Source organism: Triturus cristatus, chromosome 7, assembly GCF_964204655.1.
Source record: "Triturus cristatus chromosome 7, aTriCri1.1, whole genome shotgun sequence".
NCBI classification, from domain to species: domain Eukaryota; kingdom Metazoa; phylum Chordata; class Amphibia; order Caudata; family Salamandridae; genus Triturus; species Triturus cristatus.
Genome location: NC_140590.1, coordinates 726077806 through 726105223, shown reverse-complemented (window position 1 = coordinate 726105223; position 27418 = coordinate 726077806). Strand labels below are relative to the sequence as shown.

General features: G+C 47.0%; 1 protein-coding gene across 1 annotated transcript in view; it reads left to right on the top strand.

The window, feature by feature from the left end:
- GAA (alpha glucosidase) overlaps positions 1–27418 on the top strand; it is a 467310-nt gene that overhangs the window by 26529 nt on the left and 413363 nt on the right. Inside the window, exon 2 of the mRNA XM_085617437.1 lies at positions 13601–14160. Coding sequence (XP_085473563.1) covers positions 13618–14160 — 543 coding nt within the window. The 5' untranslated portion in view covers positions 13601–13617. The remainder of the gene's footprint in view (positions 1–13600; positions 14161–27418) is intronic.

The window sequence follows — 27418 nt, the reverse complement described above, 5'->3', positions numbered from 1 at the left end:
GCTGACCGGATCAGCGCCTTCTGCTGCAGAGCTGAAAGCAGGTTTTCAGTGCGCTGGGAGTGGGGGCTGAGCAGGTAGGGGAAGAGGGCTTCAGTTTAGGATTGCCAGTAGGCCTGGGCAGTGAACTCCGCTCAAGGAGTTTGCTGAGTTTTCCAAACTCCCCATTACGCGAAGTCGCGGAGATCCGAAAAACTCCACCTCGCGTAATTTTTTTCCTCACTCGCATTTGTCAATGTCAAGTTGACGAGTGTGAGCGAGGAAAATCAACCTCCTGGCAAGATTTTTCATTGTTCGCGTTCGTCAACATCAAGTTGGCGAGCATGGAAAATCAACCTACCGGTGAGATTTCTCAAAGCAGGGGGGTCAGGTTTCTCATTGCCAGTGGTCGCATATGCTCACGAGCACTCGCGTTGAGAAACTGCCCGTTCGCGTTGAGAAAGCTGCTCCTCGAGTAAAAATTTACACGAACGGCAGAAAAGGAAAGCTTGTTCTGTGCATGGTGCTGTTCGCAATGATTGCACAGTGCGGGCAAGCATCAGGCACTGTGCAATGACCGCAAACAGCATTTTTCTATGGTACTCTGCCGCTGACGGCAGAGTTTTTTTTTGCACTTTGCTGAGTTCCGCGTTAACTGCCAGTCCGCAGCCGGGAATCTTTGAAAATCAAATGTGAATGCTTCTCTGATGTAAATCACTAAGACAAATCTAACCTGCGTTATCGGTATCCCTCAGTTATTATGAATGAATGAATGTGCTAAAGCACTTATGCCAACCAGTGAAGAATAAAAGAAAAATTACAATAGTTTTAAAGATGGTGTTCACGACATAATATGCTAGTTGCAGGTTGCATCAACAAGTTTTAGGTAAGCTCTTAAGGCCCTATTTTGTGTCGTCGTAATGTCAGACACTACAAAAGGCAATTGTTACATTGGTGCCTTTACTCGGAATGGGGCTGGAATGTTGAGGGCATGTTAATACAAACAGCTAATTATTTAGAGAGCTTTAAATATGGACAAAAACATGCATGCATACATTAATCTCCTGATGCTTACATTTCAGTGCAATACATGCCGAAAATAAATAAAACCGCTGCTAATAATGTTGTAACTCCGTTTAGCTCAGTGTCCAGCTTCTCCCAACTTGAGCAGCAAGCGCCTGTAAATATCGGAGTTTTCCGAGCCGGCAGAAGTTTCCTTTCTAAAATGGTGGCATGCTATGCCCTCACAATACAAGCATTCTAAAGTGAAAACTATTGGCTTTGTCAGTGCTCGCATTCCTAATGCTGTAGTGAGGTCGTTGTGATTTGCCATAACTATATTTCTAGACTCGAATGTTGTTCCAGTTATTAATGGAATTATTAAAGGTGTGCGTGGTCCCGCCCCTTGGGAACCCTCAGAGTCTTTACTGTTGTGCAAATCGATAGCTAATCGCCATGACGTTCCTGGTTAGTGGTAGAAAGACCAGGCTACCTCGCCATCCATTTTATAATTAGCATGTAAATACAAGTTGCAGGAAAAACCTAGTAATTGCATTTTCATGGCGGGTTTTTATACAGCAGCACATTACCAGAACAAGGTTAACATGTTCAGTGGCTATTAATACAACAACCTTGATTAGAGGGACGCCATGATGCTTTGAAGTGAAGGTGTAAGTAGTAATTGCCACCATGTGCAAGTTTTCGCAGCCATCAACCGATTTACATTTGCGCTAAATTCAAGCTTGGGGCAGACAAACTGTAGAGTGCAAAAATGTTTATGCACAAGATTGGTGTTTTCGCCATGGCTGGAGCAGTTTCTGCTCACACAATTCGGCAACCCTTCTCTCCCGCTCCCAGCACACACATGTCCCCCCCCCCCCCCCTCCTATTTGTCTCGGCGGGACAACATCCTTTGATTCTGGACAAATCACTTAATCTCTCCCTATATAAAAATGAATGTGTCCAATTGTAATGCAACTGGCTCCTCATGTAAATCATGGCGATACCATTGGGTCGAGTTGGCACTATATTAAAGTGCAAAATAAAACAAGCATTGGCATAGCCAATAGGTCTTACCTGTGGGATGTGTTATTGGCTGCAGCAGAACACCGATTAATTGCGTCCTGTAAGAACTCTGTCTACACCTTACAGCCATATTTGCTGTGTGTTAGTGATTTGGGTGAACTTTCACAAGCTTAACATCAACTAATACCGCTTATATATTTGTATTTGTGAACAATCAGTGTTTTATACAATGCGTGGCTAAGATATGTTATCTCCAAGTACAAGCAGTAAAAAAAAATGCGTTTCTTTGTTTTGTTGTTTGGGGGTACAGACACGCAAAAGATGCAAACGCGGTCATGTGGTAAAAGCTCTGAATGCATTTGTCAGGGAAAAGAACATTGTGTGCTAAAGTATATAAGTCGCTCGTTCATCAACAAACTACCAAAATTTCGATGATCCCTGCAGGAAACGGACGGCTGGCTTACGAGAGAGGGGCCGGTAAAGGAGACCGCCCGCATAACCACACTCCGAATAGCAACAGCTCATGTAGTGCTCCCTCGCCCAGAAAGTGCCCTCTTGCAGCCGGACGCCTCTACTGAAACCCAGACAGGAGCGTGTCTGCGACGTTTAACTGATTGGATGTGTCAGATAGGGTCTGAATGGGTTTTCGCGGGTCAAGGTTCCGTCGGCTGCAGGAGTAAGACTATTTTTAGCCGGCATAAGGTCTGGGAGCCCTTAGAGACCGCGAGGGCTACAATAAAATCTATTGATCAGCCTCTGGAACTAGTGTTTCAGTGAGACTCCTAGATTGAAACAAAAAAAAAGCATGGCCGCTTCCTTCACAGACTCTCTGGGTGAGGGACCGTGTTGGTTTTAATGTCTTTCAGAAGATAAAATAAGCAGTAGCTGTGCGTGGATTAGGGCAACCCATTCGGCCAGACGCAGGGGAGGCGTGTCGCAGGAATAAATAACAAGCCGATCCTCAAGCAGAGATCGCTTATGGGCAACACGCCTAACATAAAGAACATCTTCCCGCTAGTGGAGCGCACGCGCTGTAAGGAAGAAGAAGAAAAACAAGAAGACCGCGAGTGGTGCGCGCGCACTGTAAGGAATGCAGCTGCCACCCTGCGTGCCGCTACTCGCTCCCGCAAGCAAAACGGTGTGGGAGTGAACCTTTACTAAAGTGGTGGGACATGTGCCCGCCTTTAGCCATTTGCAGGCTATGAAAAATAAATGACACAGGCAACAACCAAACTAATGCGTGGGTGAAGTCCTAGCCAGACGGAGAAGTTTGGAGTGCTCTGGAGTGCTCACAAGAAGCCTCCCATAGGGCAGCGCATGCATGCTGCACTAGGCTCGACATACAAAAATAAAAAGAGGAGACTGAGTTTAAACACATGCACTCGTATGGAGTGCGGGGACAAAGGTAAAGGATGTGGTGTAACAGCCGAAGCAGTCGTCTTTGAATCTGGAGAAACAAGTTCAAGTAGAAATGGGTATGAAACCAATAATGGATCCCAGAGTCTGAATTCAGCAAGGGGTCCTTTGTGTACATCCTTTAAGCTTTTTCTATAGAAACTAACAAAAAATAAAAAAATATTTAAATTTAAAAAACTGCCATTTGTGCCAACGTTTTCACCTGTAACTTCTTCTAGTATTTCAGATTTTTGAAAGCAATATATTGATAAGTACGTTGGACCTTTCTGGTTGCGGGGCTTGTAGGTTCACCAAGAACCCGAGGAACCCAGAGCCAATAAACAAGCTGCGTCTTGCAATGGTTTTTCATTGTGGGTAAAATATAAAGTGAAAAATAGATATCAAGGAAACGTATATATTTCCGAAATAGCAACAAAATATAGAGTTTCGAAGCAGTGGGTATTTCCACATCTTCAAGATTGTGGCTACCCATACAATCATGTGAATTAGAGGACATTTTTCAAAGTGACTTATTTTTTACACATTGTCTTACATTTGGAAGGCAGAAATGCAAAGAAACTCAATTGGTAAAAACACTTGTCTACTATTCTGTGTTCCTCTAAGTCTCCTGATAAAAATAGTACCTCACTTGTGTGGGTAGGCCTAGTGCCTGCGATAGGAAAGGGTTCAACACGCAACATGGACACATCACATTGTTCCAGTGAAAACGGACCCTTTTTAGGTCTCGCCTGAGCTAGAGCTTTAGCGCTGCTCTGGCGAGAGTTTTAGTAAGCGGGATTTGGAAGTGCAGACTAGTGGCTTTTCAGGCCTCCAACTACAGTGCATGTGCGCCGGGCGCGCGCACCATTTGTCAGCCTGCCTGATAACTTTCGCGGCCGCTTTGATGTTCTCATTGAGCCGTGCAGCCACTGAGAACATCAAAGCGGCCGCGAAAGTGCTTACCATTTGCCACCCCCTCCCTTATCCCACTTCCTGCTTGTCTGACTCCCACCAGGGGCTTTACATTCACACAGGGCGTTTGCAGCAGCCTGGCGGTGGTGCGGCTGCGAGGTGCAGCTGGTGTGAGCAATGCCCTGCTCTCAACACCATCTCCAAACACACGCGGGCCCCAGATTAGAACCCAGGAGGGAGTAAAACCCTGGAAGGGATGCGCATGGGCGTCCGTTTTAAACAGGTCCCACTTCTTCCAGCAGCACAGGATAAAAGCTACTAACGGGTGGTTGTAGGGTGTCACTGCGGGATTAAGCGCTGAACTCTGCTGCGCTACATTCATCACTCACGTCTTGATAAGCCTTGTGTCTGCCACACACTGCTGCCGAGCTCTTTGGCACACGTGCAGTTGGCTAATGCATTCAAGAATGCTTCTCTGACGGGGTATTTGAGAACAGCACGGTGATCTCGTAGCGCTCGACTCAAGTAAAAGCCCCCTGCCCCCTGCCTCGAGATGCGCTGGCACCAAGCATCTTCGTGGGGGCTCGGAGCATATATCAAACACACACCAGATGCCGGCCCGGCACTCCCTACTACAAGGACTCCGCAACTACAAGGTGGCTATCGAACGCATCTTTAAAACGAGCGCAGAGGCCAGTGTCGAGCGAAGCTTTCGAAGGAGGAGGAAGGCTTCTAGGTGTACGGCTCTGTCGTTATTGCCAGAATAATAAAAATCAACTACAACAAATCAAGGTCCAACGCAAAGAAAATACACGCACAGCGGTTACAGGCACCCCCACTTCTCCTATCTCTACCGTTATTACAACCCCTCTAGTTGAAAACAAAAAAACACCCACTAAGCTTTCTTATCCCCCCTCCCCACCCCCACCAAAACAAGCATTGGCATAGCCAATAGGTCTCGCCTTTGGGACCTTATAAGTATTTAGTTATGCAGCACAATATCCTTGGTTAAGCAACATCAACTGTTGCATAGCTAAATACTTATAAGGTCCCAAAGGCGAGACCTATTGGCTATGCCAATGCTTGTTTGTGTCTAGCTGTGAATTTTCAACAACTGACACCCTGGGAATTCCAGGATGGGTGACATGTGTGGCTCTCACAAGGTTACTGTTACCCAGAATCCCTTGCAAATCTCAAACTTTGTCCAAAAAAAACAACATTTTCCTCACAATCCTGTGATGGAAAGTTCTGGAATCTGCAGGAAGCCACAAACTTCCAGCTACTCAGCATTCCCCCAGGTCTCCCGATAAAATTGGTACCTCACTTGTGTGGGTAGGCCTAGGACCCGCCACGGGAAATGGTCCAAAACGCAACGTCAACACCACATTTTTTCAGTAAAAACTGACCACTTTTTTGCAATTTGCCTAACTTTGAATTTTGGACCTTAGCTCAGCCGGCAGCTAGGGAAACCTATCCAACCTATACATTTTTTAAAACAAGACATCCAGGGAAATCTAGGAGGGGTGACTTGTGTAGTGAGGCCGTTTATGAGCAATGGAGAGGGATCGGATTTTTCTCAGTTCCCCCTTGAAATGGAAAATCAGTCTAAAGGGGTATCCCCAGGAGTATTTAATACCAGCATCTCTGAGGTAAGACACGATCGGGCGGAAAGTGTTGCGCTTGAGTAGGGTGGAGGCTGCCAATTCTTGGAATAACGTAGGCTTTGAGCCTTCATAGGTGAAGTCCGTGCCATGCCGAACCTCTCGGAGGATCCGCTCCTTTAACTGAAAATGATGCACACACGTCAGAATATCCACTGGGGGAGAGGGGGCCACTCTCCTAGGGCCCACTCTGTGGGTGCGATCCAATTTGATGGTGAACTCGGATGATTCTTTCAGAATGTAGCAGAAGAGGCCTACCACTAGTGCCTCGATGTCACCGTACCTCTCGCCCTGGGCCTTGCCGTGGATGCGAATATTATTCCGCCGGGACCTGTTATCCAAGTCCTCTGTGTGGGCCTAGAGGGCCAAGTTCTGTTCTTGCAGTTTGAGGACTTCCTGCTGTAGGTGCTCGAGTTCTTCGTCTCAACCTGCTTCATGCTTCTGTAAGGTGTTGATCCATTTCCCCAGCGAGTCCACATTACGTCGGATTTCCCTCATGTCTGCTGATAACTCACGTTTCATGGTGGACAGATCCTCATGGAGTGAAGAGAACAGCGACTCCATGAAAGATCGGCTGACCGGGCCCTCACCGCCCTCAGCCTCGTCCGAGTGCTTTGCTGCTGGCGGACCCTCTGCTTGCTGTGCCGCTGGTTTAAGCAACAAGTCTTTCACTGATCTATCTTTCTTGCCTTTTGAGGTCGCCATTTTGCCGCCACTGTGGTGCCGCTCTGTATGGGTGCAGGCCTGAAGCAAGAGGCCCAGCAGACGGGTCGATGCAGTGTGGTCCCAGTAATGGTGAGGTGCTGTTAGCTATCGCTATTTCGATGTTATCTCCCCTGGCCGTACGCCTCTATCGCGATGGACTCACCCCTCTTCGGTCACCAGTGAGGGGGGTGTATTCAGTAATCCACCAGGGGCTCTGCGTCAAGACCTCTCGGTCACACCGTTATCTTGCCCCTGCCCCACCACCACTCTTACCTCTTATTTGGATCCGTGATCTGGGTGTAATCTCACCAATCCGACGTGATGGTGCGAGAGGCAGACTTGAAGCTGAGGGCAGGAGTGCTCCTGTACACTTCCCTTGTTGAGAACGCTTGTGCCACCGAGTACGTTGATGCCCCCAATGCCCCAGTACCATCTGGGTCGGTGGAGCCTCTTAGCAAGCCTCTCCTCCAGCAGGGGTAAGTGGACTATATGCGCTCCCTCCTAAAGCTTTAAAAAGGCTTTGAGATGTCCTCCTGTAGGGTCCTTCTGTCTCTCCGTGATCTCGGGGGGAGAGTTTTATGGGTGGGGGGCTGCGCAGATTATGCATGCAGCAGGTGTGGGCAACAACAGAGGCGTCCAGTGAGTGGCTGACTTGAAAGCCCGTCAGAGCCTGCGAGGCCGGGGTCCCCTGCTATATCTCTTCCGGCGGGGCATGTGGTCTTTTGCAAATGCCTCCCTGGGTCCCAGGAGGCTATTAGCTGTTCTCCCAAGAAGATTGTCGTTCCTCTAGCCTGGGGGAGGGGGGGAGTCTTTGTAGGCTAGGCAGAAGTATGGGCTCTTTGCGCACTTGGCGCGGCCTTCGGCTTCATTAGTAGAGTGCTGCTGAGGCGAAGGCCCGACCTTGCGTAGTTCACGCAGTCAAGCCTCACCTCCATGGCCGGTGACAGTGCACGCGGCTGATGTCGCTGCCCTGAAGACGTTGCTTAACGGTGGCGGCCCCTTTGCACAGCTCCGGGGGACCGCTAGGAAGCTTGCCCAAGCGCCCTTTCTTCAAGGCTCACCGCCGTGGCCTCTCCCAGGTTTCCGGGCGCATCTCAGGCCGCTCCGTCGCGTACCCGATACCGCCTCTCTCCCGGGGACCTGACTCTCTGCAGCCTCCCAGAATGTGCCGCTGCTCTCCCTCAACCACCCATGCAGACTCCGGTGCCCTTTCCACCGCTAAAAGTGCGGAAACAGACCCGGTGGGAGGGGAGAGCTGAGCAACTGCGTTCTTACGAGACGCCATCTTGGCCACCTCCCCCGAGCTGTATATATATATATTTTTTTATTAATATGTTTATTAAATTTATGAATAACAAGCCAGAGACGTTGACATATTGCGCATATCATTAATAACATATGACAGTCAGAAGTAAGCAGTGCCACACCATGTTGGCGATCAAACAAATATCCTATCTAACATTTGAAAGACCCGAAACCCTCAGTAACACAGCGCGTAATGCCAACGAGGGACCCCCAGAAATCTCAGCAAACTACCACCAGGCAAGCTCCTCACCTCTTCAGATACAGCAAGCAGATCAAGCAGCCCGCCATCTCAAAAAGGCGACCGCCGTCCAGTCAGACCACCAGGGGATCTCAGGGACCTGTTGCGTGGAGGGGGTAGAGACACCACTGGCGGCACCCTCTAATCAGCTCCCTCATGCGCCCGGAGATCCAGGCAAGGCAGCAGGTGCTCAGAAAGGCCCAGTCCTCAGGCTGCCCGACTGAGGCCAACAATATTCCCCGTCGATGATGTCCCACTCACCTAGGGCACCCGCAGCGTAGCTCAGCAACCGGGGGGGGGGGGGGGCTCCGATCCTCGGGGGACCCAGCAGCGGTAAGCACCCCTCCCCGTATCAGGACTCCGCAGGGCCATGTATCGTCAGGCTTCACTCGGTATCGTACTCCCACAATAGCGCACCCGGGAGCTCTCCGGCCTCCACTCTAATGCAGCCTCAGCAAGCGAGGCCCGTCTGGCCCAACAATCTGCACCACAGCGCCAGCCCCGTTCGTCAAGGGAGGCTGCCTCACAGATTTTCAGGGGTGGCGTTGCTCCACTCACCAAGCCCCCGCGGGATCGTGGGCCAACAAGATCTGTGCACCTCCGTCCTCACGCAGCCTCACCAGCAGGCGCGTGCCAGCTCGCGCTCCGACCCAAGTTCGGGGATCGAGGCCCGTCTGATACCGCGGCGACAGGGACTGTAATGGCGCCCAGGGAGCAGCTCGGAATTCAGTTTTTCGCCCAGCCTGGGCCGCAGGGTGTCAGAGATCAGGGGATCGCTTCTGTGCGGTCCGTGAGGAGCTCAGTTGCCGGATAAATGCAGGATAGGTTAATGGTGTTGCGGAGCTCTCAGCTCAAGCGGCCAGCTTGGTCGCGAGCAAGCTCCGCCCCCCCCACCCATTGCTGTATATTTTGGAGCCTAGCAGCTCTGGCACCTAAGGAAACCTAGCAAACCTATACATTTTTTTAAACTAGACATCCAGGGAAATCTAGGATGGAGTGACTTGTGCAGCTCTCAAGAGCGTCTGGTTCCCAGAATCCCTTGCAAACCTTGTAAAAAAAACACATTTTCCCCAAATTTCTGTGATGGAAAGTTCTGGAATCTGTGTGGATCTACAAACTTCCACACACCCGGCATTCCCCAAAGTCTCCCAATAAGAATTATACCTCACTATTGTGGGTAGGCCTAGTGCCCGCGACGGGAAACGTCCCAAAATGCAACGTGGACGCATAACATTTTTCCAAGGATGACTGACCCTTTTTTTTTGCAATATGCCTTGCTTTGGATTTTGGACTCTAGATCAGCCGGCACCTTGGGAAACCTAGAAAACCTATGCATTTTTGAAAGCTGGACACCTAGGGGAACCCAGGATGGGGGGACTTGTGTGGCTCTCCCTAGGTTCTGTTACCCAGAATCAATTGCATACCTCAAACTTTGCCCAAAAAATCATATTTTCCTCACATTTCTGTGATGGAAAGTACTGGAATCTTTTTGGAGCAAGCAAATTCCCCGCACCCAGCATTCCACCGAGTCTCCCGACAACAATTATACCTCATATGTGTTGGAAGGCCTAGTGCCCGCGACAGGAAATTGCCCAAAACGTACTTTGGAGACTTCAAAATTATTGATTACAAATAGACCTTGTTTTGCGAGGGGGGCACCTGCGATTTTGATCCTGGGCTCGGCAGCCATCTAGGGAAACCTACCAATCCCAGACATTTCTGAAAACTAGATACATGAGGGAGTCCAGGAAGGTGTGACTTGCGTGGATCCTCAAACATTATTCTACCCAGAATTCCCTGCAAACCTCAAATTTAACTGAAAAAAACACGTCTTGCCTATTGGGGGGGCAGAAATACTGTGGCACATTTTCTTGAGGGGTGGGGACATTGACATGCCCAGTCTGGGCACCCCCACCCGTACACCTAATAAAAATAAAATCCCTGGTGCCCAGTGGGCTTTCTGACCCCCTGGGAGGGGGAAGATAAGGGGTTATTGCACCCATCTGCCTCCCGAGGGGGGGCAGAAAGACTGTGGCAATTTGTTTTTGGGGTATGGCATTGGCATGCCCATTCTGGGCAGCTCCCACTCCTAAGTATTAAAAAAATCCCCGGTGCTTAGTGGGCTTTCTTCCCCCGTCATGGGGCAGACCAGTGGCTATTGCCCCCATCTACCTCCTGGTATGGCAAAAAGTCTGGGGCATTTTTTTGGGGGGGGCATTGGCATGCCCATTCTGGGCAGCGCCCACCCCTGAACTTTGAAAAAAAGAATCCATGGTGCCTGGTGGGCTTTTTGCCCTCCTCGGGGGGGGGGGTCAGTAAGGATGTGGCCATCTTTTTGGGGGTGTTGAGGGCATTGGCATGGCCACTTTTGGCAGCCCCCACCCTGAACTTTGAAAGAAAATAATCCCTGGTGCCTACTGGGCTTTCTGCCCCCCCCCCCCACCCCCGGGGGGCAGATAAGGCGCGATTTCCCCCATCGGTACTGGAGGGGGCAGAAAGACTGTGGCAATTATTTGGGGGGTGGGGACATTGTCATGCCCATTGTGGGCATCCCCCACACTTACATATTAAAAAAACCTGAATTCCTGGTGCCTAGTGGGCTTTCTGCCCCCCTTGGGGCAGATATGGGGCTATTGCCTCCATCTGCCTCCTGGGGGGCAGAAAGACTAAATGCGCCCATTTGGAATTCGGGGAGCAAAGGCCCTTGCCCAAGGAGCCGCTCCCCCTCTCCCTGGTGTCTAGTAGGTGCTTGGGGATCGCACCCACTAGGTAGGCCCTCACGCGGCAAGCCCCAAGCTGGGATCCACTAGGAAGGGGTACCACCATGATATCCCTCCCGTGTGTTTCGGTGCTCAGGGGGCTGAGACAGTGAGACTGAAACTAAGTTTCAGTTTCATTTTCAATGTAGTGGCATGAGCGCGCAGAGCACGCAATCACCATTGCATTGAAAATAAAAAAAATGCCTTGCAGGGGTTGGGAAAGCTTTTCCCCACCTCCCGAGGCAAAAAAAAAAAAAGTAAATCCCTCTGCTGAGGGATTTAGTGCTAGTGTGCACATGAAGGAATGGTTCCGTCATGCGTACACAAGCACTGGTGCTCATGACAGAGCCATTTCGTCATGAGCACCAAAGGGGTTAAGAAGTAAAAGAATGTAAAGTAAACAACGTGTGTGATCTCAAAATAATCCACTCACTGTTCTGGTTTGTTTTTACCTCAAGTGTGCTCTTCTTGTCTGTGAACAGAATTTAGGGATGAAAGTCCGTAGCAGTCTCCTCCTTTACACTTGCTCCAGGTAATCCCAGGATGTCTTCTGGTGTAGGAGATCTGTGGTGGCACAAGTCACCTGACAAGTGATCCATTGGATTTTGACATGTTGCTCACCATTAGATTGCTTGTCTATTTTGGGTGGGTCAAGTGATCTAAAATGATACTCCTTTTGACGTGGGGGGGCCACTGCCGCCATGACTACTAGTGTTGGTGACGAATTTGGTACTGGCATTTTTTAACCGAAATCCCATTGGATTTATCTCAAGCTTCTATGCTCAATCGGGTGCATCAGCGCAGCCTCCCGATTCACAAAGGAACTGAAGGCCTCTGCTCATATTTTCCTGTGCTCAGCAAGGCACCAAGGGCCCTATTACATATTGGGCACACTTTCCCTGTTTGCACCACAGTGCACCTTCAAACACATGCGCTATGGGCAAACAGAGAACGTGTGCCCTATTATGCTGAACACCCTGCCCTCCGGGCAGCCGCAAACTTGTGCTGCCCTGGGTCAGCGCATTCAAGTGAAATATGAAGCACCTTTGAAGCAGCCACTCAGTGACTCACTGAGCAGGCGGCAAACCGCCTGTACTTTTAAAAGGGGAGAAAGACCCCCTTGCAGGCGGGTGTAGTGAGTGACTGCATCTGCCTGCAAGGGGATGCCTGGGGGGGTCCATAGGACCCTCTTGACCCCCTACAGAGGGCTGCCATGAGGAGGCGCACTAACAGTGCCTCACCTGTTTGTGGCACACTTTAATTATGCCTTCTGACAGCTTCTTTGCCTTTTCTCCCTCGTCCATAATAGGGTGCAGCGCAGAGGAAAAGAGATTGCCTAATTTGCATGGGGCCCTCCCCTATGCAAATGATGGAATGCCCTATTGAGATAGCACTGGCTCACATGTAGTACCAGTGCAATCTGTATTACAGAAGGAGCCGCACTACCAAAGTGTATGAGGGGTGCACGAAGCTGGTGCACATGGTTGTTGCCCCCTGAGGCACTCCATATTACAGACCCGGAGTCGTAATATGGCTAGAGACCATTTTCCTTGTTTCCTTGTTTGCGCCCGGGTGCACTTTTCAAAAGGTGCATCGGGTGCAAACATAGGAAATGTGCAATATCAGAATGAATGCACTGCCCCCAGGGCAGCCGTGAACTCGTGCTGCCCTGGGGGCAGTGGGCAGATCATTCAAGTGAAATACGGAGCAGCTGCTTAAAAGCTGCTCTGTAGTTCACTGTGCAGGTGGCAACCAGTCTGCCGTTCAAAAGAGGATTAGAGATCCCCTAGAAGGCGGGTGCGGTGAGTGACTGCACCCGCCTGCAGGAGGATGTCTGGGTGGTCCATGGGCATATGGGGCACAATGTATTATATGGGCCCAGAAATGCAAATTCTCTAACTCATTTTGGGAAGAGGGGAGCAGCACAGACCACTGACACTGGATTTGAGTGAAAAGGTCACTTTTATAGCAACAGGTGTACATCACATATAGTCCCTGGATCTTTTAACTTACAAAACTAGAACCTCATCGCATTAGTTGTTTGACTGCTCCGATTCCCTAATATTCCAGGGGGGCAGACCTCTCTCTGGTCGGTTGCCCACCTAGATCCCACTCTCATTTTAAAGAGATGTGCTGGTCATTAAGGACAATGCACATCATATTTCAAAGTCAAGGGTCCGGATAGCAGAACTGATTTTAGCCCCTAAAATTCTGGTCTTCATGGACACGTGTTACCTTAAGGCTGCATTCCACGGTCCTCAGCTGGCGGCATGCTCCAGCTCTGGATGTCAGAGGCAGAGGGATGTAAGCACACACTACTGTGCAAAAGAGTGGTACTGCACTGAATATTCCTCAGGGTGTATGGTGTGACAGTCAGTGGTGCTCGTTTATTTCTCCTAATCCTCTCAGCATGTGAGTAGCAGCATACTGCACCCAACTGTCAGTATTATTGAGGTGTACCGTGAACATGGATAGTCATTGCCTAATTATCACGGTGTACTGGTATGGGTTTAACAATGTCATGTCACAATCAGTGTTTGGTCAACTTGTGTCTATTGTGTTTTGTTAATGATTTATTTCTCACTGCCTAAGCCTGTTCTTAAAATGTTCCGTTTTTCTTCCAGGTTAACCAACCTGAGAAATGTCTGTGTATGGTTCTCCGCTGTGGAAGACCATGTCGGTTCGCAGTCGAAGAGCCCCATGCTTTGTGACATTGATGTTTTCCATCTTGATGGTCATGGTTGTCTCGATGTTTGCTTTCATCAACTGGAGCTTCTCTGCTCAGGAATCATTCATGGACACCAGAGCTCTCCAAGTGGGCCTTGAGGAAGTGGAGACGAGTCAGGATATGCTTGAAGCAAATGGGTCTGCACCTGTAGGTCCCCTCCAATGCACCATCTCCCCCGAGAGCAGGTTTGACTGTGCTCCTGAGAAGAAGCTCACCCAGGGCCAGTGTGAAGCCCGTGGCTGCTGCTACTCTACTGCTATGGGGGATTCCAGAGTGGGACAGCCTTCGTGCTTCTTCCCTACCAACTACCCCAGTTACACAATGGAGAACCCAATAAGCACAGACACGGGGTGCCACGCAACCCTGATTCGCAACACGGCTACGTTTATGCCTAAGGACATCATGAAACTAAATTTGGATGTGGTTTTCGAGGACACAGGCATCCTACACTTTAAGGTGAGTGGTTTTGCTGACCTTCAGGACAACTTTTGGTATTGTAAAGTTGTGAATACGGTACCCTGATCTGACGGTCAGATGATATGGGCAGGTGTGTCTGAGAAGGCTACAGTCAGTGAACACACTAACCTGAGGAAACATCTAGGAGGTTGGGCATCGGCACATTGATCCTAGGATGCTGTTGGGATGGTATACAGGTGTGGCTAGGGCAGATACCACGGTGAGTGGACTCAGCGGCCTGGTAGCACAGCTCGGCTGGCCAGCAAGGTTACAGATCTTGGTCGCGAGGAGAGGCGAGGTGAGGAAAGAAGCCAGAAATTGGATTGATAGACCTGCTCATAGCAACATGCAATCCTTTGCTTGGCGCTGTTTGGATAAAGGTGTTCTATTTATGACAATTGGACCACTCATATCTCATTGTAGGGCATCTTCTTGGTCGGTTAAAATTATCCTCAAATTATGTCACTCTGTTTCAGACTCTAAACATAAAACAATAGTTAAACAAATTGAGATAGGAGGCATGTAGTCAACATCAAATCCTTATTAAACCATCATTAATTACTTACAAAATACTTTATAATCCTGACAAAATGTAATATTGCAGGGAGGAGTGTTCCTTGCAGTTTCTTCCTCGACTCTTTTTTATTCTGATGCGAATAAGTACCATAGTCTGAGACGTGCCTTGCAAAGTGTGGCTTCTCTTATGCAAATAATTCTAAAGAGCAGTTATCAATGAAGATTGGCGTACAGTTGCACTGGTGCATGAGATGAGGAAATAGGTCCCACAATGGAAAATCAAAATAACTGCTTCACCTAAACTCCTGTTTAGGAATCTAGAAACTAAAAAGTGGAGAAGAGAGTGGCGTGAATGAAACATGAGTTGAAGTTTCGCTGGTGTTCAATAATGATAGCTTTACGCCATAGGTACCACAAAAGGTTGCAGTCCCAACACAAAAATCTGAAAACCCATTTAATAAAATACAAAGTGTTATATTTAGCTCTACCAGGTCAAAGGAGGGATGTCATCCGCTCCCGAGGCAGAAGGCCACCTGTTATATTAAGAGATCCCCCACCCATATCTGAGGGGATCTCTGCAGCGATCAAAGATGCTGCCGTAGTGGTTTCCTTCATGTTTATAGCGCTCGCTGAGCAACCGTTTGTTTGTTCACCGAAAGCAAACTCCCAAAATGCAGGAGAATTTTTTTCCTGCACATTTCTGCTGTGTCCAGCATGGGGGGGTTTCCGCCATGTCTCGCATGATGGACATGGGCAGGGGAAATGATTGACAGGCTGGACGACTGCCACTGTGATCCAGCAGCCTTGTGGCAGACTACCTGCTGGGTAGGTGGCTTTCGCCAGTAGATGCCCCTCCATGGTAACTCAGCATTTTTCACAATTCGAAATAGAGTGTGTGTGGCAAGCGGGAGGACTGCAGCTCTAAAGCATTCTCCCCAAATAAGGCTCAGATTCATACACCAGTCATCTGCTCGATTAATTTAAGGTAGACATCAGATTGAGCTCCCCTTTTTAGGGTTGAGTCAGTGAGAGCATGCGCTCACTGGCGAGACACTTTTTCTAACAAAAAGGGCTTGGAGCCGGCCCATTGCTTACCATTTGTTGGCTTGCATGGCACTCTTCTTTACAGCCTTGTAATTCATCAAGGCAGGCCTAACATCATTTACGCTCCTCTCTCTTCATTGATTCAACTTCAGTGCCCGTCCGCTGCTCCCGATGTGATTGAGGTACTATTTTGTTCTGTTTAACTTTTAGTGCCCTGCAAACAGAAGGCACGTGACTGGCAAAAATGTGCCCAGCACAAACAAAATTGCAAAGATTTATTTTTTATAGTTAACTTTCTTTTGTTTTGCCAAGTCTTCTTTTCTCACTTTACACTCATGTTTTCTTTTGTTTTTGCTTGTGGCCGCTGTTCTCAAAAGATGAGGATTATTTTATTGCAAAGTGACATTGTTTCTTCAGTGTAATTTCTGAAATTATGCTTTAAGGCATAATCGTGCAGTAGACCCCAATCCACCCCATGCCAATCTGCCCCATTTCCTATCCATGCCAATACACCTCACCCCACACCAATCCAATCAGCTCCATTCAATTCAGTCCACCACAGACCAAGCCAATCCACCCCACTCCAATTCAAACCACTCACCCCAAACCAATCCACTCCAGTCCGCCACACTCCAATACTCCCTTCCCACTATAATCTGCCCCATTCCAATCCAAAACAATCTGCCCTAGTCCAATCCAACACAATCTGCCCCACTCCAATCTTCAACACTCCAATCTAAAACAATCTGCCCCACTTCATTCCAAAAACATCTACCCCAAGTCAGTCCAAAATAATTGGCCCTGCTCCAATCTGCTCCACTCCAATCCAAAACAATTGGCTTCACTCCAATCCAAAACAATCTGCCTCACTCCAATCTTCCTCAGTCCAATTCTCCTCCCTTAAATCCAATCCATTTCACACTAATACACCCACTCGGGCCCAATTCACCCCACTCTAATCATCACAATCCACCTACCTCCAATCCAATCCACCCCACCCCACAACAATCCAAACCACCCCAATCAAGCCCAGTCCAATCTACCCCGCTCCAATCCAATTCACCCCACTCCAATCCAATCCACCCACTCCCTTCCCAGTCCACCCCACTCCATTCCAATCCACCCCAATCCAGAACAATCTGCCCCACACCAATCTGCCGCATTCAATCCAAAGAAATCTTCCCCACTCCAATTCAGAACAATTTGCCCCACTCCAATCTGCCCCATTTCAATTCAAAACAATCTGCCCACTCCAATCCAAAATGATCCGCCCCACTCCAATCCAAAACAATATGCCCCATTCCAATCCAAAACAATCCGCCCCACTCCAATCCAAAACAATCAGTCCTAGTCCAATCCAAAACAATCTACCCCACTTCATTCCAAAACCTACTGCCCCAAACCAATCCAAAACAATTGGCCCCACTCCAATCTAAAACAATTGGCCCACTCCAATCTTCCCCACTCCAGTCGAAAAACAATCCGCTCCACTCCAATCTTCCTCAGTCCAATTCACCCCACTTATATCCAATCCACTTCACCCTGATACACCCTCTCCAGCCCAATCCACCCACCTCCAATCCAATCCACCCCACACCAATCCAATCCACCGCAATCAAGCCCAGTCCAATCTACCCTGCTCCAATGCAATTCACCTCACCCCAATCCAATCCACTCACTGCACCCAACTCCATTCCAATCCACCCCACTCCAATCAAGAACAATCTGCCCCACACCAATCTGCCCCATTCTATCCAAAAGAATCTGCCCCACTCCAATCCAAAACAGTCTGCCACACTCCAATTCAAAACAATCAGCCCTACTCCAATCTTCCTCAGTCCAATGCACCCCACTTATATCCAATCCACTTCACCCTGATACACCCACTCCAGCCCTATCCACCCACCTCCAATCCAATCCACCCCACACCAATCCAATCCACCGCAATCAAGCCTAGTCCAATCTACCCTGCTCCAATCCAATTCACCTCACCCCAATCCAATCCACCCACTGCACCCAACTCCATTCCAATCCACCCCACTCAATCCAGAACAATCTGCCCCACACCAATCTGCCCCATTCAATCCAAAAGAATCTGCCCCACAGCAATCTGCCCCATTCTATCCAAAAGAATCTGCCCCACTCCAATACAAAACAGTCTGCCACACTCCAATTCAAAACAATTTGCCCCACTCCAATCTGCCCCATTCCAATTCAAAACAATCTGCCCCCCTCCAATCCAAAACAATCTACCCCACTCCAATCCAAACAATCTGCCTCACTCCAATCTGCTCTACTCAGCCCCACTCCAATCCAAAACAAGCTGCCCTAACCCAATCCAAAACATTCTGCCCCACTCAAATCCAAAACAAGCTGCCCCACTACAATCCAATGCACCTCATCCCAATCTAATACACCCCACGTCAATCCAATCCACCCCAATCCAGCCAAATCCAATCTACCCCAATCAAGTTCACTTCAACCCAAACCAATCCACCCAAATGCAATCCAATCTACTACACTCAAACCACCCCACCCCACGCCAATCCAACTCACTCCATTCCACCCCATTCATTTCCACCCCACTCAAGTCCACCCCACCCAAGTCCACCCCACCCCACACAATCCACTCATCCCATTTCATTCCACCCCACTCAAATCAAATCCACCCCATCCAGTCTTCCCCACTTCAATCCACCCCACTGCTGTCCAATCCATCCCACCCCACTCTATCCCAATCCAATCCAGCCCATCCCAGTTCAGTTCACCACACGCAATCCAATCCACCCAGCCCGCCCCACCCCATTCCAATCCAATCCACCACAATCCAGTCAAATCACCCCACTCCACTCCAATCCACTCATTTCAATCCAATCCAATCCATGTTATCCACCCCACCCCACTCCAATCCACCCCTTCCAGTCCAGTGAAATTCACCCTGTGGTAAATAATTTAATTACCGGGACTTAATTTGATACAAAAACATAATAAAAATAGCTCAGTAAATAAGAGGCAGAATCCGTGGTATTAGAGGTTCGGAATGGGCTTTATTCCAACGGACGATTCGAATCGGTTGCTCCAAGTTCCATCACCACGAAGGTTCAGGAAGTGAAGCACACACATTATTGATAATTAATCACTTTTATACAATAGGCATTACAGTGAAGCAAATACAAGAGGCGTAACAATTGATAGTGTGGATAATATATTCATGCGTAGCAAAAATAGGCGTAACTGGGTGTGATTAAAGAACGTCATCAGATGTGATGTCATAATAGGGTGGTTCCATGAAAGAATTTCGCAATGTCAGCAGAAATACTTGGCAGAAATGCGCGCGCAGCAGCATGACGTGTGATTGACGTGCAACTAGGGGGTGAAGGGGACTTGACATTTAGCTCTACATGTGGCGACAGAAGTCTGGAGGGTCAAGTCAACCTAATCCCAAATCATATCTAACATCCTATGTTTAAAGAACTATGTTATCCAAAAGAGAGGTCTTCTTAGAGTAGAATCTTATTCTATACTGACTATACTGACTGTTAGTGCGTGTACAAGCGTCTAAGTGTCTACACTAGATGCGTGGGTAGAAATCTTCCATAATAATAGGGCTATGAATTACTTGCATAAAGACAGAGAAGCCGGGCCTTTGCTCGGTAACTGGAAGAATGTTTACTTAAACTACTAGACAGGAATGCATCGGGCAGGGGGCGGAGCAGATAATTTCGAAGGTGAAATACAGTTCTTGGCAGGCAGCAGGCTGATGTCAGGCTTCGTGGGCCGCGCAGGGAATGAGACAAAGTTCATGGTCACAGATGCAGGCTCAGACTGGAGCTTTCAGAGGCAGAAGGCAAGAAGAGTTTGACGACAGAATCAGGGCCTACTTGCCTGAACTGTAAAATGGCATAAGTGAACCATATAAAGCCGGTGGCCTTTCATACTTAGGAATAGAATATCCGACTTATTCATGGCGGATCTGAAAGAGGACATGTTGACGGTGGACGCACATGTGTTTGCGTCTTCATAACTGGAACTGGAGGGAACATACATGTACTTGTGATTCATACATGAAACCGTTGGGGTCCAAGATAGGGGACATAACTGATCAGAAAAATCTATATTTCCACATTCCCTCCTTGTCCCCTACTTGCCCGTTAAGAGATATCAATCTTCATCAATCCGTTGATCTGTTCATATAGCATCATTTGCTCTTCTTTCTTCTTCTGGGATGAATGAAATCTTGGTGCTGGAATACACGATGTGGCACACAGACCACAAATCGCTGGTCCACATTGTAGGCATAAGCAGCAACTGAATAGTATGAGAAAGCCAATACCTAGGAAGGATAGGACCCTCCATCCAAAGGTAGATAATACACTCCAAAACCAACCGGACCAAGTCCAGGTGCCTGGATTCTGGTGTATCTGGCTTACAATCTTATGAAGGCGAGTTATGGCTTTATATACAGATGGCGAATTTTCTGGTATGAAAATGCAACAACTTGATCCGATGACCCTACAAGCTCCGCCCCTATCGGCCAGGATGACGTCAAGGACAAGACGATTTTGAAGCACAACAATCCGCATAGCAGACTGCTCTTCTGTTAAATTGCCTAAGGCGGAAATAGTTTCGTTCACTACTGCTTCAAGGGTTCTAGTTAATCTACGTATCAGCTTACTATTAGTAACTGTACCTATATAGGGAAAGAGACCTTTATTGAAATCTGTGTATTTTTCCCATGCTGTTTCAGTGTAATCGACTATTGGGAGATCTCTCCTTTCTCTATTGTGTACTAAATGAGTATTTCTGTGATAATCAGGAGGAGCTAGGAAAACAGGTGGCAAAAGGAATCCGATGTAGCAGGTACCATCCCAATCTAGAGGCAAACGTACATATGCCGTCTGACCACATATAAAGTAGGAATGACGAGAAGCTCTAAATGTAGACTTGCCTTGATCACTAAATTCTACTACAGTGGTGCATCTACTATGGCCCATATGTATGGAACCATTCTTTCTTACACATAATTCACCTTTTACTGGAAATATTGACATAGCGGGCAAAATTGGAGTAACTTCGGATTCGACATTTAGAATCATAAGATTAAGTGTAAAATTACCTAATCCATACACTTCGTTTTCTAGATCAGTTCCTGTTCTCTTGGGAAGTCCCTCCTTGTTAGGGTAGCAGACCTTAAGTAAAACTAAGTTCAAATTTCCCCATACCCAGTTGTCTTGATAAACTGCAGAATTTGAATCTAGGGAATTAATTAAACTAAACCATGCTCCACAGGAGCCGTTGTGTGTGAACGGGTATGGAAAGAGAGGTAGAATTCCTTTATAATTCTGATAGGGAGGGAGTCGGCCACATATCCAGCAATTTGTAGCATTGCTAACCTGATGGGAATGATGTAACATACTAATAAACGTGTTATTGCGCAGCGCAAATCTATAAGACAACTCATGCGGAGGTAATTCACTAAAAGAATGTTCAGCAGTAACATTGTAAACATGTCTAGAAATAGGATAATATATGTGCAACAATATACTTGCAGTAATTATTAAAAGACTTAAGAAAAACAAAATTAATAACGTCACTGTGCAATGACTACGCAGTGATTTACAGTACGCATGTCGTTTCAACATTTTTCGGGTTTTTCCTCTATTCAGGTCTAAGGGATACATGTCAGAGACAATTCAACCGCTTCACCTTGGAGAGGACTTAAACAATCAAATTGCTTGACTGATTAGACCTGAGTTTTAGTTTATAATGTTCGGAATTACTCGTTTCAACCAAAGGGAGTTTTAAGTCAATGGGTGAAGACACACGAGGTGTGGTATTCACATCCGATGGTAGTCCATGAAATTTCTTGATATGACTTGAATGTACCCAGCCTTTTCTGCCCTCGATCTTCACGGCTGTCCTTGTGGTGAGCAAGACAAGTTGCGGCGACTTCCACCTAGGATCCAGTTGAGTCTTTCGATCAAAGTTCCTCACTAGGACCAGGTCGCCCGGAATTACGTCATGGGGTTTCACCTCAGTGTTGTCGGGAAAGGCTGCAGCTACCTGTGAACGACAAGATTGTAGTGCAGACATCAAGGAAGCCAAGTAATCTGTCAGCAGATTACAGTCAATATCAGTTATTTTGCGTGGTACGGGCGTCCCCCACATATTTGGTGGTCTGCCAAAGATCACCTCATACGGGGATAGCCCTGTTCGAGAGTGTGCTACCATTCTCATGTAAAAGAGTGCAACTGGTAACGCTACTACCCAGTCGACACCTTTCTCTCTGCATATTTTGGACAATCTAATTTTCAGGATCTGATTATGTCTTTCTACGAGACCGGCTGCCTCGGGGTGTCGGACACAGTGGAATTTCCACTGATAGCCTAACAAAAGTGAAACATGTTTCATTAATTCGGATGAGAACGGCTGGCCGTTATCTGAGTAGACAACACGTGGTAAACCGTACCGTGGGAAGAATTCTCGAACCAACTGTTTGGCAGTAGTCGGGGCAGTGTAATCTGAAACCGGGTATGCCTCTGTCCAACGGGAAAGAGCACAGACAACTACGAGAACATATTTGAATCCTCGACATCGTTCCATCTGGATATAATCCATCTGGAGGACTTCAAAAGGGTGATCAGGAGGCTGAAATCCACCCTGTTCTACAGGAACGCTTTTTCCTGGGTTGAACTGACAACAGATCATACAGGTACGAACTTTTTGTTTAGCTGCTGCTCGTAAATGTTTATTAAACCAAATGTGTTGAATGCTGTCTAGCATAGCTTTTTCTCCTAGATGCGCTGGACTATGTATAGTGTTAATTATAACTTGGACCATTGAATCAGGAAGGAACCACACAGACTTTTCCTTCATCATCCATCCTTGATCCGTTTGAATCCCTCCTAATTCAGTCCATTTCTTTATTTCGTTTGGTGTAGCATGTGTCTGTATATCGATTACATCAAGAGCAGGATCTTTAACCGTCATACAATGTGTTGACGTCGGGACTATTGTCTTTGTCATGTCGGATGTTTGAGTTTGAGTAGTCTGTTTAGCTGTTCTGTCAGCTAGATCATTGCCTTGAGAAATGATATCAGTAACTTTCGTATGAGCTTTACATTTCATAATCGATATTGCAGTGGGTAGATGTATTGCATCTAATAAGGCATGAATGAGGGGTCCGTGCTGAATGTGGGCACCGTGAGAAGTTAAATAACCTCTCTCTTGCCACAGCACGCCGAAGTCATGTACAACTCCGAATGCATAACGTGAATCAGTGTATATGTTGACTTTTTTATTTGTGGCTTGAATACATGCTTGTGTCAGAGCGATAAGCTCTGCGGCTTGAGCTGACAAGGTATTTATGCAATTTGTTTCAATGATTTCAGTGTCTGTTGTGACTGCGTAAGCGGCCACTAACTCTCCTGTACTTGTTCTCATACATGAACCATCTACATACAACGTCAGGTCTGGGTCTGACAATGGGACATCTGTCAAGTCTTGTCTGGGTTTCGTCGTGATTGTAATAACTTCAATACAATCATGAGCTAGTGGGTCTGTTCCGATTACAGGTAAAAGTGTGGCAGGATTTAATGTGTTACAACGTCTGATTTCTATATGTGGCTGAAACAATGTTAATTCATACCCTGTAAGTCGCGCTATAGTCAAGTGTTGTGTTTGCGTTCTATTTACAAGAACCTCTACTGCATGTGGTACTTGAACTGTCAATGGATGTCCTAACACTATGGCATCGCTTTGTCTGATTGCTAAAGCTGTTGCTGCCACTGATTTTAGGCATGCAGGCAAAGCCTGAGCTACGGGATCTAATGTACTAGAAAAATAAGCACATGGTGCTCCTGCTTGTTCCTGTGTGAGTACTGACAAGGCAGTACCTTCGCGTTCTGTAACAAAGAGTGTAAACTGCTTATGGTAACATGGTGTTGCTAAAACAGGTGCTTGACATAAAGCTGTCTTTAAGCTTTCAAAAGCTTGTGTATGTTCCTGAGTCCAAGGGAGAACAGTCGATGTGGCTGCCTCCTGTGTTGTCAACTGAATGAGTGGTTTTGCTAGAAATGCATACTGAGGGATCCACTGCCTACAATATGAAGTGAGGCCTATGAAAGCCCGCACTTCCTTTTGTGTCTTGGGTATTGGCATGTTAGCTATTAACTGAATGCGGTCGGGTGTAAGCTGCCTTCCCTCCTTGGACAGCGAGTGTCCAAGATAAACAACTCGCTGGACACAGAATTGCAGCTTAGAAGGGGACACCTTGTGCCCCTTTTCGGCTAGAAATTGTAAAACTGTCAGTGATGCTTTCTCACATTCACGTTCGCTTCTAGCGGTGATCAGCAGATCATCAACATATTGAAGCAGAGCGGTGTTAACTGGCATGTGGATACTGTCGAGTTCTCTTTTCAGTGCTTGGCTATAGATGCTGGGGCTTTCTGTAAATCCTTGAGGTGCGCGTGTGAATTTAAAGCTACGTCCATTTAAACTAAATCCAAACAAGTATTGGCTTTCCGGATCTATTGGGACGCTGAAAAAGGCATTCTTGAGATCAATTACAGTAAAGAATGTTGCCTCGGAATCAATAGCTGTCAGTAATGACGAGATATCTGGGACCACAGGAAATTGTGGCACAATGCACTTGTTCAATTCGCGCAGATCAATAACCAATCGATATACTGGCGGGGCCTTCGGATCTGTTCGTTTAAGAATCGGAATTATCGGTGAATTACATACATTGGAGTCTGTTTCCACAACCACTCCTTGGGTAATGAGCTCGTCAATGATTTGCAGTAAAGCCACTACAGCATCTGGTGGTAACTTGTATTGTCGCATTCGTGGTAGTACCACTCCTGCCTTTAGTGTAACTCGATATGGTGTAATATTCATGCAACCAACATCAGTAGGGCCTTGTGCCCATAGATGTGTAGGTAAAGTCTGCAATCGGGAATCCATGTCTCTAGACACATAGTGACCTTTGAAATCACGTAAAAACAATCTTACTCCTTCCGGAGAACAACATATTATAGCTCCTAGAGCTTTCAGTGTTTTTATACCTAACAAGTTTTCTGGACATGATTTAGTAAGCAATAAATCTGTAGTTCGGGTCAAAGGTCCTATCGTAAGTGGGAGAGGCTGTGATACTTCATTAACAATAGGTTTTCCTGAAAAACCAAGGGAAATATTCTGTGAGCCTGAGAGGGGTGCCCCTGGAACTTCACTACGTTTTATGGTTGTTCGACTTGCCCCTGTATCAAGTAAAAATTTTCTATCTTGGCCTAATAATTCACTATGTACATAAGGTCCTTCTTGGTCTACAGGGACTTTAATAAGGGGTAAGTCAACTTCCCTCTCTAGGCTGGTTCATGCGTATCGCTGATAGTCAGGATAGTCATACTGTGCGGTCTGGTACAGCTGTCGTGTCGTGGTTTGTGTGGCAGCAACAGGCAGCGCTGGTGCAGCTGGCACAAACTGTATAGACTGTGGTGGAGCTGGCATGGACTGTGCATGCTGCGGGGCTCCTTGTTCATTCTGATCCTGTCTAAGTGGCCGGGGTCTTTCTTTTGTGATACCTGTGGCGATATTACGCTTCAGGACTGGGCAATCGTGTATATAATGACCTGGCTGTTTACAATAGTTGCATGTCCCTTTTACAGGTCCTGCTGAATCACCGGAATGTGTCATACCCTTTTTATGTCCTTCAGCTGGAACTGTCTGAGAGACTAGCATTTTCATTTTCGTGTCTTTCATGCGTCTTTGTTCATGTTCTTGTTCCTCTCTAATTCTATTGTGATGATACTGTAACATTTGTAACATTTGTGATGGGGTGTTACCTTGCCAGGTACTCTCGAATTTTAATACTCTATTCTTCACTTGAGGCAAGGAATTTTCAACTAATTTTGTCACAAACAGGTGTGGGTATGATTCGCTACTTGCTTTTATGCCACTATTTATACCAAAACATTTTTCAAATCGGGCATAGAAATCACTAGTGTCTTCATCTTGCTTTTGTTTACAGGCTGAAATAGTACCCCAGTCTTCCTTTTTCGTAGTTAATAAACGTGGCAGTACCTGTACTAGTAAACCTGGTAGTGCTTTAGTTTTATCCCCAAGTCCTGCTCCTGCAGTTCGGGCCTTTTCTTCTGCTTCTAATGCTGACCAGTCTATCTTTTGGTCTCCCACCTCCCACTCTTTTTCCTTGAGTTTTTCATAAATGCCAGCAGGCATTAATACCTTTAATATTGTCATAATGTCGGGATAGGTATACTCTCCCATGAGTAACATGTCTTTAATTTCTCGGTGGAAACCCGCTGGGTCTTTGTCATGACTGGGTACCACTTTCTTCATTTGTAACAATTCTATTTTCGATATGGGCGTATATACAAATACACGTTTAAACTCATTGTCCTCGCCTTTTATTGGGTGTACTTCTCGTAAGGGATTCTGTCTGTCCATGTAATACGTGGTTCTTTCCTTAATGGGCAGTGAGACATGTTCTGGGCATACAAAAAGAATGTACTGCTTTCTTGATTCTAGTATTTCTTTAATTAGCTTAGTACCTGAACCTCTCCATCTATTCGTGAGTAGTTCAGTCAATATATCAGGTAAGGGACCAGGATCCGAATGTTGGCTTTTATATAGTACAAGGAGTTGTTGAATCATATAAATCCCAGCTAAACGCTGTTCATCTGGGGTGAGGTTCAAAAATGTGTGTGCTACTGTATCATCACCATATTTTCCGGGACTGTCAACCCAATGAACGGCTGACCTGGCTAATTCTTGTTCATCCATAGAATCGAGGAAATGATAACCCCTTCGTTCTCGGAGTAATTTGTCAGCGGCTTGGAACGAATGTTCGTGAGACCTTATATTTATTATAGGTGTTTGGAAATTCCTGTTATTATCTGGACATATCGGACGTATCGGGTCAATAAAACATCTAGTACTATTACAGGATCTTCCTCTACCTACATAGGCTATGGTTTCTGACTGTCCTGTGGGCAGTCCTGATCCTTCCTCCTCGCTTTGTTCGAACTGGTCTACCGCTAATCTCTCTTTGTGTAGTCGTTCTATTTCTTTACGGATCTTTCGGCACATGGCTATTATACAATTTTGCTTATCATGTCTCCCTTCTGATATATTCTGGCTCCATCTGGTAAGAGTTTGCATTGCTTCCGGGTCTACCCCCGGTCGGTCTTGATTTCTGATCACACAATTTATGAGGAAACGTAACAGTTCCCCCTGTATCTCCACTTTCTGGTATTCCATAGCTCTGTTAATACATTCTGAATCTCGCCCTGTTTGGACAAAATGGTATATATTATCTAGATGCACAGTCATTCCTGGTAACTTCCCTAGATACACCGCGGCTCGTCTGATACGTAATGATGCCATGATCATTTCGTCCTCTTTGCCGGGCACAGGGTCATATCTACAATCTATAAGAAGTTCCTTAAGCGTGCGGGCATTGATAAGTTTGGGGGTACGTGAATGTACTGATTCTTGAAAAGTAAGTTTATTTACTCTGGGTGGCGTAGAAAAAATGTTGGTAGCACCTCCCGTAGCCCCATCTGGGGTATCGGGCGTGAAAGGATTCGTTGAACGCGATACAGCAACTATAGGTGTGGACACAGCTATAGAAGTAGCTGTAGGAACAGATGTGGGAACAGATGTGCTTGCCGGAACTTGT